A 12,845-nucleotide genomic window follows, 5' to 3' on the forward strand; every position below is an offset into this window, starting at 1 on the left:
ACACATTGAATCATCCTGTGATTTCACTTTGATTTTTCAGTGTGATTTTAATGATTTTGATGATTTTGGTTTCCATTGACCATTATGCAATTTTGTTCTCAACAAAGTGCGATGTATATCATTTAAAGATTTTCAGCTTTAATCTTTTGTGTACTAACAAATGTGTTTGACCACTGTAATTTACGAACTTCAAATTCCATGCACACCATGAATTATAATTGGTGGCGGTGGTAGTGGCAGCAGTAGTAGAAGCGTTTTTCTTTCTCATATCTTTTCAGATATATATTTGAATAGCTTGATCACAGGCATCTGAGCCAGGGAGACACATTCCTATATTAAGGTTTTCAAACTTTCTTTTCTGAGTCTACAATAAGCCTTGTGGGGCCTGTACTGCATTGAGCCCAGCCTTTCAATAAGATTGCTGTACCAAAGTTCTCTCAGGCAATCAGATGAGGGAGAACTTTTTAACATCTCACTAGGTTCTTTATTATTTTGATTACAGCAGAATATTAATGTCTCATGTTAATGTTGTTTAAAAGGGACAGACAATTTTTAATTAGTTTGAGTGAGGTTTTTTTTTTTTTAAGGGTAATAGTGTTTGGTACAGTGTAAACATGTCTGATTCAGATTTATTTAGGTAAGGTTAGCAATTGCTCATACTTGGTCTGAGTTTTAAGCACTGGTGACACTTATCTGGTAGCCAGAGTTTGAAGAGGGGATTACCTGTCTAATGCTACACTACGTTAATCTAACGTTATATTCTCACTGTCAGAGCTAAGGTGAGCTGCTACTACTTTTGTGCTGAAAACATGGTTCTGGCTATAGTAGCATAGAATCGTTTGCTTGTCAGCATTCTTCAAAGCACACTGTCTCAACCTCTGCAACAGCTCTTGTCCTTAAGCTGCATTGTTGTGATGAGCCCAAGTAAATGAAGACAAGAAAGTTGTGACTGACCTTAGTGGGATCAGCCAGCATTTGTTTTGAAGCTTATCAGGATGCATGTGGGCCAATTTGGTGGGGCATGAATAATCGCTTCTAATTTACCAATATTGAAAGGGATCTTCACCATAATCTCCAGCACTGCCATGTCCCCTGGGTATGTCTGTGTGTGCTGGGCTTTAAAATGTGTCCTAATTATTTGGGCAAGCCTAATAAGGGTCTCAGTTGCTGTTTATTTTAGGGGTAGCAAAATTACATTGTTAACTTCCTCTTATGTGGGGTGGTGGTGGTTGTTTGAAGGACATTCTGACTAGCCAATTCTTGAGTCTAATTGTAATTTTGGTAGTTTTTTTTATAGAGCATATTTGAAGATCACAACCACCACCTGCTTTTTCTGAATCGCATAAAAGATCTGTTCTGAATCTCATAGACGAATTAATGATACTGAGACCCGAGATGAATAGTGGAATTCTGCTCAGAGCCATGGGCTTTCAAGAGTTAGGTAAAAAGACGTTGTCCATTGCCATATATGGGGAAATGTGCATTCATTTTTGGTGTCTTAGAGAAAATGGGTCATAACCCCATGCTTTTCCGACAGCCCTGTCAGACATGAGACTTGGCTGATGTAGAGATACATATGGCCTCATGTCCTCAAACATTCATCATCAATCTTATTTTTAACTTGGGCTGTGGATGTGTGCGTTCTCATAATGTGTTCCTGTGGTCTGTAAAGCTGCTTTGTGACATCTGTTGTAAAAAGTGCTATATATAAATAAATTTTGATTTGATTTAAATGTTTTTTGGTTTTATTTCAGAAATCACGGAGATCCCTTTGAAGACTCTGAACACGAAGATGTTGTATGTACGAGTTCTGCCAACAACTGCAGAAGCATAGTGACTCAGAAAAGAGTAGGCATGCTTTGCGAACCCCACTAAAGTGGTATCAGAGCAGTGTATGTACTTCTGTTTCCTGCCTAAAACAAAATTACCTGGCAACATCTTAGTCCCCATAGATATGAAAGGCTTCTTGTCAAATTAAGATGTCTAATAAATGCATTCTGAGCTAACAAAGATGGACTGCTTTATTTTCTCTCTGGCAAAACCTTTGCTTTTCGCATTGTAAAGCTAAAGCTCACTTATTCAATTATAAGGTCAATAATGTTCAGTTTTCTTTATTAAATTGGTAACTTGGAAAAACAGTCAGCACTTAGTTCATGTTATTTAATTACTGATCATAATTTCAATAACCTTAGATCACCTATCAACTCCTAAATTTCCTTTAGTAGTGGTTTGGTTATTCTGTTTCATGTGGTGGACAGAAGGCCACAACAAATAAGGAACATCTACTATTTAAAAAAACAAAACAAACAAACAAAAAAAAAACTTTGGGAAGGAAAAACATAGTGGTCCAGTCTGCCCTCTGGACAAACAGTGTACAGTATTATTTCAATCAGTCCACTGCTTTTTCACTGTCAAACTGTACTTAGCCTTCATCTGTCTGAGAGCCATCTCTCCCTTTATAATTGTAAAGTGGTGTCATAATGTATACAGTTACCTCACAAAAATATAGCTCATTTTGTTATTATTAGTAGCTTTGACTGTGTCCTTTAATTGCAGATATAAGGGAACAATACTTGCCTTTGACCTTGAGTGGCATAGCAATACTGTCATTCACCTCTTCTACAACTAGGGACACTGTTACAAAGTCACCAGAAAGACCTAAAGAAAACATTGAGCAGAAAGGCTTTCCCCATTTTTTATCTATTTATCTAAAATGCTATATTGCCAAAAGTATTCACTCACCCATCCAAATAATTGAATTCAGGTTTTTAATACACCCGTGGAAGTGATTGGAACATCTAACACCTAGGCATGCAGACTGCTTCTACAAACATTTCTGAAAGAATTGGTCTCACTCAGGAGCTCAGTGAATTCCAGCCTGGTACCGTTATAGGATGCCACCTGTGTACCAAGTCCAGATGTGAAATATCCTCGCTACTAAATATTCCACAGTCAACCGTCAGTGGTATAACAAAGTGGAAGTGATTGGGAATGACAACAACTCAGCCATGATGTGGTAGGTCATGTAAAATGACAGAGCGGGGTCAGCGGATGCCGAGGCGCATAGTGTGCAGAGGTCGCCAACTTTCTGTAGTCAATCACTACAGATCTCAACTTCAGGTGGCCTTCAGATTAACTCAGAATAGTGTGTAGAGAGCTTCATAGAATGGATTTCCATGGCCAAGCAGCTGCATCCAAGCCTTGCATCACCAAGCACAATGCAAAGTTGGATACAGTTGTGTAAAGCATGCCGCCACTGGATGGTACTTGTCTAACTGCATTTTGCCAAGTGTAAAGTTTGGTGGAGGGGGGATTATGTTGTTGGGTGGTTTTTCTGGAGTTGGGCTCAGCCCCTTAATTCCAGTGAAAGGAACTTAATGCTTCAGCATACCAAGAAGATTTTGAACAGCTCTCAATGTGGGAACAGTTTGGGGATGGGCCCCTTCCTGTTCCAACATGAATGCACACCAGTGCACAAAGCAAGGTCCATATAGACATGGATAAGCGAGTTTGGTGTGGAAGAACTTGACTGGCCTGCACAGAGTCCTGACCTCAACGTGATGGAACACCTCTGGGATGAATTGGAGCGGAGACTGTGAGCCAGGCCTTCTTGTCCAACATCAGTGTATGACCTCACAAATGCACTTCTGGAAGAATGGTCAGAAATTCCCATAAACACTCCTCAACCTTGTGGAAAGCCTTCCAAGAAGAGTTGAAGCTGTTATAGCTGCAAAGGGTGGGCCAACATCATATTAAACCCTATGGATTAAGATTGGGATGTCACTCAAATTCATATACGTGCGAAGGCAGACGAGCGAATACTTTTACCAATATAGTGTGTGTGTGTATGTGTATATATATATATGTATGTGAGTGTGTGTGTGTGTGTGTGTATATAAATAAAAATACACACTTAAAATGGTATAAAAGTGTCAATTCTATTTCTGTGTAAATACCTCTCAACTACCCATCACCTTTTGGAGCTCTGCAAGGTTATGTTTGGGTACTTTTGGAGAGACCCTCACTGCTCCATGGGAGCCTTGCCGAGTAGTGATGACTTGGCCTTTTGCTGCCACTGTTGCAGGGTTCTGCCAAGTGAATGCTAAACACACCTTGGGCCATCTGCTCACTCTCCATACACTCCCTCTGAAGTTGTTGGAGCAGGGCAGAGTGCAGCCAGTCAGCCATCTGCTGACACGCGTTCCCTCACGCACACAGCTCATCACGTTCTCACTTTGCCCATGTCAACTGTTTAGGCATCAGAAATAATTAAGCTATTATTGAGAGAACATTGGGAAGACAGGGATTAGGAACTGGTCTTTCTTTAAACCTTTGCTTTGATCTCATTGTTAGTCTGTTCTACTTGCCTTCTGTGCAAGCAGGGGGACACATTGGTCATAGCATTTAAAATGTGTTGAAACTAGAAAGTTAAATTTACGCATACAAAGATCTGCACCCCATGTCTGGGAGAAAGCACAACTGGACTAGAATATCTAAGGCTTTTAAACTCAAAAAAATACGTTTACACTTATGGGTTTTTTACATTCTCAAAAAAAAAAAAATTATACTTGCAGTTTACACTTGCACCCCTCCCCCCATACTAACGTGTCAGGTATTAGGATTAGACCTGCAATGTAATTGTATGTTTTTTTACCATCAAGATATATCAAAAATGTCATCTTGTTTTGAAACCTCAAAATCAAGGAATCTAGAAATGTTTTTTTAAACAAATTCATTTTGATCATGAATCTGAATGTGTTCTTGCAAGAAAAAGATGGAGAAAAAAAGAATACTACTATTGAAAGTATATGTGTGATAATTAGGTAGACATAAAATTCCTGTCATATAAAGCTATTTTTCTTGAATAAAAAAAACATTACCTTTAATGCATTACATTACAAAAGGATGTATATGCATTTGATGCCCTGAATTCAAGTTTTAGGTACCATTGCTTACAGCTATGAGAAAGGTATAATTGATTTTTTTTTTGCAAGATAGAAAAACAGTTTGCAGAAAATTGAAAGGCTTGCTTTGAATGCATGTGTGCAGTGTTTGAAATCTTAAGGTATGTGCTAATAAGTTGCAGTGAGGCATGTGATCACAACGTACAGATGACTAGAGGCCTGTTTATGAAGAACCCCAAAGAGGATGCCCTTGTGGAGGGATTAGTACACCGATTAACAAAGAAAGGAAAGTCAGTGATCGGCTTGCTCAGCCTTAGTGGACTGGGAGGCTGACCATTTCCTTTCCCTTCAGGCACAACTATTAGCCACTGCAGCTTAAAGGGGCAAGTTTGGGAGATAGTTGTAGAAGGTACAGATAGGAGTTAAAAAAGTAAAACAAATTATTCCCCTTTTATGGTACATGCATCCAGTCACAATAGCAGCCCTCTGTTCCTCAGTGAAAATCCAGAGGATCCAGATGAAGACATGACGTTTGGGCCTTGATGACACTTAAGTACTTAACCCTACTGAATGGTTTTTAGTCATTCAGGCATTTGTGCTACCATAATATGGCTGCCAAGGGGTTCAGATTGAAAGAGTCTTTGGTGCCCCACTTTAGATGTATTTAGCCAGTTCGTAGCACCTTATCCAGCAGAGGTGATAACCATCGCAATTGCATGATGTGTATTTACATAACTCCCCAAGGAGCCAGACAACAAATCCATCAAGTAGATCTGCCAAATCCCTTTTTAGAAAATGACTACCAGGTAATGGGCAAAATAATTAATGGACTTTACGTAAAAGAACCTGAAACCTCTTGCTCAAATTTCACTTGTCCATGACTGGCACTGATCAAGGCCAATTCTGACCAGAAGCAGCGGTGCACAAAGATGTTCCCTGTCTGGCTATGGCAGTGAGCGGGCAGTATAGGAGAATGAAGAACATACTGCAACAATAGGACAATGCAGCAGGTGATAAAATGGTTTTCTAGAGTTGGAATAAGTAGCAATGTCTTGTTGTGGTTCTTCATCCTTAGTCTTTTAATTTTATTCATCACTTCAACTTGATAGAAAACCATTATGATGCTCTTTACATTTTCAAATTGTAGCCTTCATACCTGGTATAAAGATTCAATTACTGTTCTAAAGAACAAAACTGCACTTTAGACAGCTTGTCAAAGTTTTTCCAACTTTCATCTTATAAAAACACTTTGTTTTTAATACATATATCTATAGCTGGATATAGTGATTATATGCAAGGTTTCCAAAGAAACAGGACATTTTGGACAGAAGTCCTTCATCAGCTGAGCAAGCAAAATGCTTCTGAAGTTCTAGGAGGTGGAGCCAGAAGCAATTTGTTTGCTCAGCTGATGAAGGACCGCTGTCTGAAACATCTTGTTTCTTAATAGAGAATGCAGTCTTAATACAGTTTTTACTACCTTGACAGCTTTATTACAGTACACTGCAGTTTCTGCACTACCATTCTGGTGGGTTGTTGTACCTTTTTCTCACACGTCTACCAGTATTTTTACTGTTCATAGGATTGCACTCTTTTAGACGGAGATCAATGATGTCATTAATGAGATCTGTTGGTGTCACTCCAACAGTTTAGGGGTCATGGCCCCAAGTGCCCCTATCACCACTGGGAAGACATTGGATTTAACCTTCTATATTATCTCTATTTCCTCTTTTAGTCTGTGTTATTATTTTTCCAGCATCTCATATTCCTTTCTTTAGCTTTTTATCACTTGAAACTGCCAAATCTATTACTAATCCAGTTTTCTGCATCTTATCTACCATCACTATGTCGGGCTGGTTTGCCGTTACTTGCTTGTCTGTGTGGATCTGGAAGTACCACAGAACCTTTTTGTTCTCCACAACTGTCCATGGTTTCTCCCATTTGGATTTGCCAGCTCATTTGCCTTTCATGTGTTCCTCTATATGATCCACTTGGTTGTGTCACTCAGTGTATACTGTCCCATGTGCATCTTGCAACCTGTTACTAGATGATCGATTGTCTTAAGGATCTTAAAAGTCACAGTCTACACCTTGAGTGTTGTCTGGTGTGATATACCCTAATTGATGTACATGCATGTATGCATATATTTGTATATATACACATACACAGCCATAACATTAAAACCACTGACAGGTGAAATAAATAACATTATCTCATTATGATGGCACTTATCAGTTCTTGAAGTTGAAGAGTTGGAAACAGGAAAAATGAGAATGAGCAAACGTAAGGATCTGAGTGACTTTGACAAGGGCTAATTTGTGATGGCTAGGTGACTGGGTCAGAGCATCTCCAAAGCGGCAGGTCTTGTGGGATTATCCCTGTATACAGTGGTTAGTATCTACCAAAATTGACACAAAGAAGGGCAAGCAGTAAATCAGTGATAGGGTTATGGGTTCCTAAGGCTCACTGATACACTTCAGGAGTGAATGTTAGCCTGTCTGGTCCAATCCCAGACTGCTGAAAAAGTTAATGCTGGCTATGATGCACTGTGTCTTCTGACACCTTTATCATAGGTTTCCATGTATGGGGCTGCATAGCTGCAGACCAGTCAGAGTAACTAAGCTGACTGTTGACTTCCACCAAAAACATTTGGCACCAGAGCATTAGAACTGGACTACAGAACAATGAAACAAGGTGGATTGGTCTAAAGAATTTTCTTTTACATGGTGTGTGTGTATCTCTTACCTGGGGAAGATATGACACCAAGATGCACAACCTGTGCAAATATAGAGGTTTTTCTTGGAAGAGGGCAAGCTGGTAGAGGCAATGTGATGCTCTGGGCAATGTCCTGGGTCCTTGCATTCATGTGGATGTTACTTTGACATGTACCACCTACCCAAACATGGGTGGAGATGAAGTACAACCCTTTACTGGTAACAGTATTCCTTAATGGCAGTGGCCTCTTTCAGCAAGATGATGTGCCATGCCACACTGCCAAAAAATGTTCAGGAATGGTTTGAGGTACATGACAGAGTTCAAGGTGTTGACTTGGTCCTCAAATTCCCCAGATTGAGCAAAAACAGTCATACCCCCCCCCCCCCCCCCCCCCCCCCCCCCACCTCCTAATTTATAGGACACAAAGGATTTGCTGGTAATGTCTTGTTGCCAGATACCGCAGGATCAGAGCTGGGTCATGCCTGATTTGTTGGCACAAGGGTGACATCTGTGTGTGTGTGTGTGTGTGTGTGTGTGTGTGTGTGTGTGTGTGTGTGTGTGAGTGTGAATAACATCAAATACATGCTCATCAAGATTGAGATAAATGACCTTTTACATAATAACTATGGTACTGTAGCCTGGAACCACTCTAGATGTACTATTTGTACATTTATTAACACATCCATTAAATAACTGGCACAAAAAGATCAATTGTATTCACCAATTCCTCTTCATGTATTACTGCAGGAGTTATCTATTGTGTTACTTGCAAAATATGTCATAAGCTTTATATTGGAGAAACCAAGAGAAGGATTGTTGATTTGTTTGTTGAAACACCTTTGGACATCAGAGTCCATGAGAGTTGTTTGTCATTTCCAGTGGCAAGGCATTTTAGTGTTAATGGACATTGTATTAATGACATCTGTTAGCACTGCCAATTGTTGCTATGGCAGCAATGGAATTAACAGCTAATGATTTAACTCAAAGAAAAAGTACTGATCTACAGTTCTGTAGAACCCCATGGAATCAATGTTTGATTTAAACATGTGCTTTTTCAAATAAAAACTCATTCCTCCTACAAATTCAGAAGCACTTTGCTTGCACAGCTGAGGAAGGATCTCTGTTTGTGTACTTCCTTACAGTTTTGAATATCTTTACATCTCTAAATACAGCACACTGCAGTTACTCACATGGAATCTTCTATGGATTTCTCTTTCTCTTTCTCTCTCTCATATATATATATATATATATATATATATATATATATATATATATATATATATATATATATATATATATATATATATATATATATGAGAGAGAGAGAGAGAGAGATGTTGTCAATTCAACTTTGATTAATATTAAAACCTCATGTTATTAAATCCTCTGGATGTTTAAATAAAACGATTACTTAAAAATTAAGATTTTCAGGGCAACTGTAATTTTTTTTAGTGCATCTGCCATCAGCAAATGCATATGATCACGGGGTCAAGAGCACTTTGTAGAAGTTTCAATGCCTTATGTGTACAGCATCCACTGCCACCTCTACCTTATTATTGTTTGTGCATATGTCCTTTAGCTTGAGGCTACAGTGTAGTGGTCATTAGGGACTGTGACGCTTGGAAAGGGTGGAACATTCAAGTGCTGAGGGAGCTAGTGTTAGGCATGTTGCGAGAACAGGCGCTGTGCTAACAACGACGACGAAGATTAGTCAACTTCGCGTCTTGAGCACGTGCACGAACAAGCAAAACGACGTCCTTTATTTCTTCCCCTTGAATTGTCTTTATAGTGACGAGAGCTGGGGGGGAGGGGAGTTCCTTTATTATTCAATTGTCATGTTTCTTTACAGAAAAAAAAATACAGGTAAACTAGGCTTCTTCACATGGCAATGTTCTTGTCAAATGAAATGACAACCCTGGACTGTGACTAATAAACTGGAGACAAAAGTTTGTTCTTGTCGTTTTCTTTATGGATTTAAATACATCCAACACACAGCAGTTTTTCCTGGACAGTTTTTCATGGACTTCCATAACTAATGTTTTCGATAATGCATGTGATTCATTTTTACAACACTTACTTCTCCCTGAAAGCCTCCGTCTGTTGTTAGAGCTTCCTTTTCGGTGTCCCCCTCCCGAGGCTCGCATATAAGATACGTAATGGAAAAATCTCAGTCACTTAAATCGTATTCAGGCCCCTATGCACTTTGTCAGGATCTTACAACTGAATGCCCCTTGGAGAACAAAAACGCGCACAGAAAAAAAGGATAAAATAGGTAAGCGACATCTTGGCAACATTTGCAGCGAATTGCGAGGCTCTGTCACTTGATATGTTTCATGCACTTTTCGAGAACATACTATGTTCTTTTCGTGTAAGCTAAAGCGGGCTATACGAACAAGGTGATGGTGAAGTTAGGCTGGAAGAGACTCATCGCATACTGCGACAAAAAAAGCATAAAAAATAAACTCCCATAGGTGAAAAAAAACGTTATATACAGCACACAAAAGCTAAAGCTAAACTTTGATATGTCGTAAAATAACTGCACTGAAAAGGAATTAACATTTAAATGCCCCCATGAAGACTCGCATCGTAATCCATAGCTGACCCCCAATTCCTCGAAACATGTTGGTTACTAAATGAAACAGTTCTCTTTCAGTAGGCTGACTTTGCAAACTGTCTGGCAAAAATAGAAACCGCAGTCGACACTCTTGTAAATCATGCATATTTGCCCTAACTCTTTGTGATTTCGAATTTGACAATGTGAGAGAATCGCGTAACAGATTTTATTCAATCAACCCCGTTGCACTCAACTTCACGCGACAGGAGCTGGGTTATTTTTGGTGAACGAGTCGTCATAGCTGGGAATGGGAAATGCTTGAGTATCAAGTCTCAAGAGCAGATGTGTGCAAACATCGTCTTCATGCATCTGAGCTCGCCGAACACAGGTAAGGGGATGAAACGAGTCCATGTCAGCAAACCAGTTTATGACATCGGGCCCGTGAACATTAACTTATCTGAACATAGATAGTGATCTGAATACGGATAGATACCGACATTGAATTGATCCGGTTAACATAAAGATAGAGGTTACGTGACATTCAGTCTTTCTGCCGCCGCCGGTGACTGAACGTGTTGTATGGCTTTCAGCATGCCGATAGCTTCAGTGGTGAGTCTTGATATTACACGAAAGTATTTAATGAAAAGTATTAGCTCTTATTTGCAAGAGGTGCAACATTTTGCATAATTTCATAACATGACACTTCTGATGCACCACTGCATCGGGTCTGTCAACCGAAATTTGAGACTTTACTGTTAATATGTTTGCATTCTGTTGAGATGTTGGCAAAAATGATTTAATTTGTGATTCTTGTGCTTCGAGCGCAAAGATGTTAGACCTCATGCCTTGAAATCCGTGGCAACCGACAGGCTAGTGCGTCGTTAGCTGGAGAAAGGCCTATCTTTTGTGTTTGCTTTTTAAATAATTTCTTTCCCATATTGCATCATATTTTGTTAAGAGTAGACTTCAGACAAACATCTTTAAAATCTAAATAATTGTTGTCTCACTCGTCTTGACGATCGTGATGAAATTATTTAATATGGTTGGTAAATCTCAGAAATAAATGGAATCATATTTGTTGTATTGTCAGTGTAGGTCCACTTAATTAATGTTAGAGACAAAAAATGTATTGGAAAAATATGTAAACTTAATGTTTCGATGTGTAAGTTTGTCACTGGATGTTATATGAAGCATGTTAACGTGTGCTGTATTAGTATTACAGTTATTACAGGTTTGGGCTGTTGACTGAATTTAGTTGAGTTGCAGAGTTATGCTTTGTAACTGGTTGTAAAGCTCTTTCAATTGTTAACCTAGTTGCAATCCACCTACACTATAAATTGCATAGAAATGTTATTTCAGCCGTTCATCAAATAGGGAGTGTTGCAATCTAAAGCATTTCTAACATTTTCTTAATTATTCAGCTGTGTTAAATAAAGTATTCAAAAATGGCTTTGTAAAAGATGGATTAAATGCAGCATTTCCTGCAGTGCATTGGCATGATTCTGCATGCCCTTTTTGAAATGGCACATCTGTTGGCCCTAGTAGTCCTGCTGCAAATCATTAGTTTAACATTATAGACTGTCATCATATGTGAGCAGTGGTAAATAACCATAACAAACAGATGAAGCAAGATGCCAGTGTGGAGTGTGACAAGCATTCAGAGGAAGAGAGAGCCCAGAGGTTATGAAATACAACACTTTTTATCAGATTCTTACAGCCTGTTCAGGGCTCCGATGCTCTAATATCTTTGTTCTGTCCATATGCATAACTTGGGATTTGGTATCTTCATTGCATACTTTGTCCATCTGATGTTGAATTATAGCAATTATTGTGATTTTCATTGCAGTCTAACACTTGGTGCATGGATTAAAAGCCACGCTCCATCAAGACTACTTGAAACACAACACAAAGGCCATGTATTGGGATATATTTGCTGTGTGATCCATAAAAATACTTTAGCTGTTTGTGCTGAGACCTTTGGATGTCTCAAAGGTTATGAACTGCTGAGAATAATTTGGCAAATATGCCAAATTAGATAGATCATTTTTTGTTAAGAGTAGACTTCATACAAGCATCTTTAAAATCTAAATAATTGTAGTCTCACTTGTCTTGATGATCATGATGAAATTATTTAATATGGTTGGTAAGTCTCAGAACCAAATGGAATCAAATTTGTTGTATTATCCGTGTAAGTCCACTTAATTAATGTTAGAGACAAAAAAAAATGTCTTGGAAAAATATGTAATCTTAATAATGTTTCGATGTGTAAGTTTGTCACTGGATGTTATATGAAGCATGTTAACCTGTGCTGTGTTAGTATTACAGTTATTACAGGTTTGGGCTGTTGACTGAATTTAGTTGAGTTGCAGAGTTATTCTTTGTAACTGGTTGTAAAGCTCTTTCCATTGTTAACCTAGTTGCAATCCACCTACACTATAAATTGCATAGAAATGTTATTTCAACCGTTCATCAAATAGGGAGTGTTGCAGTCTAAAGCATTTCTAACATTTTCTTAATTAATCAGCTGTGTTAAATAAAGTATTCGAAAATGGCTTTGTAAAAGGTGGATTAAACGCAGCATTTCCTGCAGTGCATTGGCATGATTCTGCATGCGCTTTCTGAAATGACACATCTGTTGGCCCTAGTAGTCCTGCTGCAAATCATTAGTTTAACAT

The 12,845-nt window shown here is 38.8% G+C and overlaps 2 protein-coding genes across 11 annotated transcripts in view; both read left to right on the forward strand.

Moving 5' to 3' along the window:
• iars1 (isoleucyl-tRNA synthetase 1) overlaps window positions 1-2,010 on the forward strand; it is a 57,332-nt gene extending 55,322 nt beyond the window's left edge. The window contains exon 34 of the mRNA XM_027020349.2: window positions 1,755-2,010. Coding sequence (XP_026876150.2) covers window positions 1,755-1,834 — 80 coding nt within the window. The 3' untranslated portion in view covers window positions 1,835-2,010. The remainder of the gene's footprint in view (window positions 1-1,754) is intronic.
• Window positions 2,011-9,807: 7,797 nt separating this feature from the next.
• Window positions 9,808-12,845, forward strand: part of atp2b2 (ATPase plasma membrane Ca2+ transporting 2) — a 101,370-nt gene continuing 98,332 nt past the window's right edge. For 9 of the 10 annotated variants that reach the window (XM_027020335.2, XM_027020341.2, XM_027020340.2 and 6 more), the window contains exon 1: window positions 10,474-10,558. The gene's annotated coding sequence lies outside the window, so the exon portion shown is untranslated. Of the gene's footprint in view, window positions 9,889-10,473; window positions 10,559-12,845 lie in introns of those variants that run through there. The other variant, XM_027020339.2, reaches the window with a different exon arrangement.

Source organism: Electrophorus electricus, chromosome 20 (assembly GCF_013358815.1).
Source record: "Electrophorus electricus isolate fEleEle1 chromosome 20, fEleEle1.pri, whole genome shotgun sequence".
Lineage (NCBI taxonomy): Eukaryota > Metazoa > Chordata > Actinopteri > Gymnotiformes > Gymnotidae > Electrophorus > Electrophorus electricus.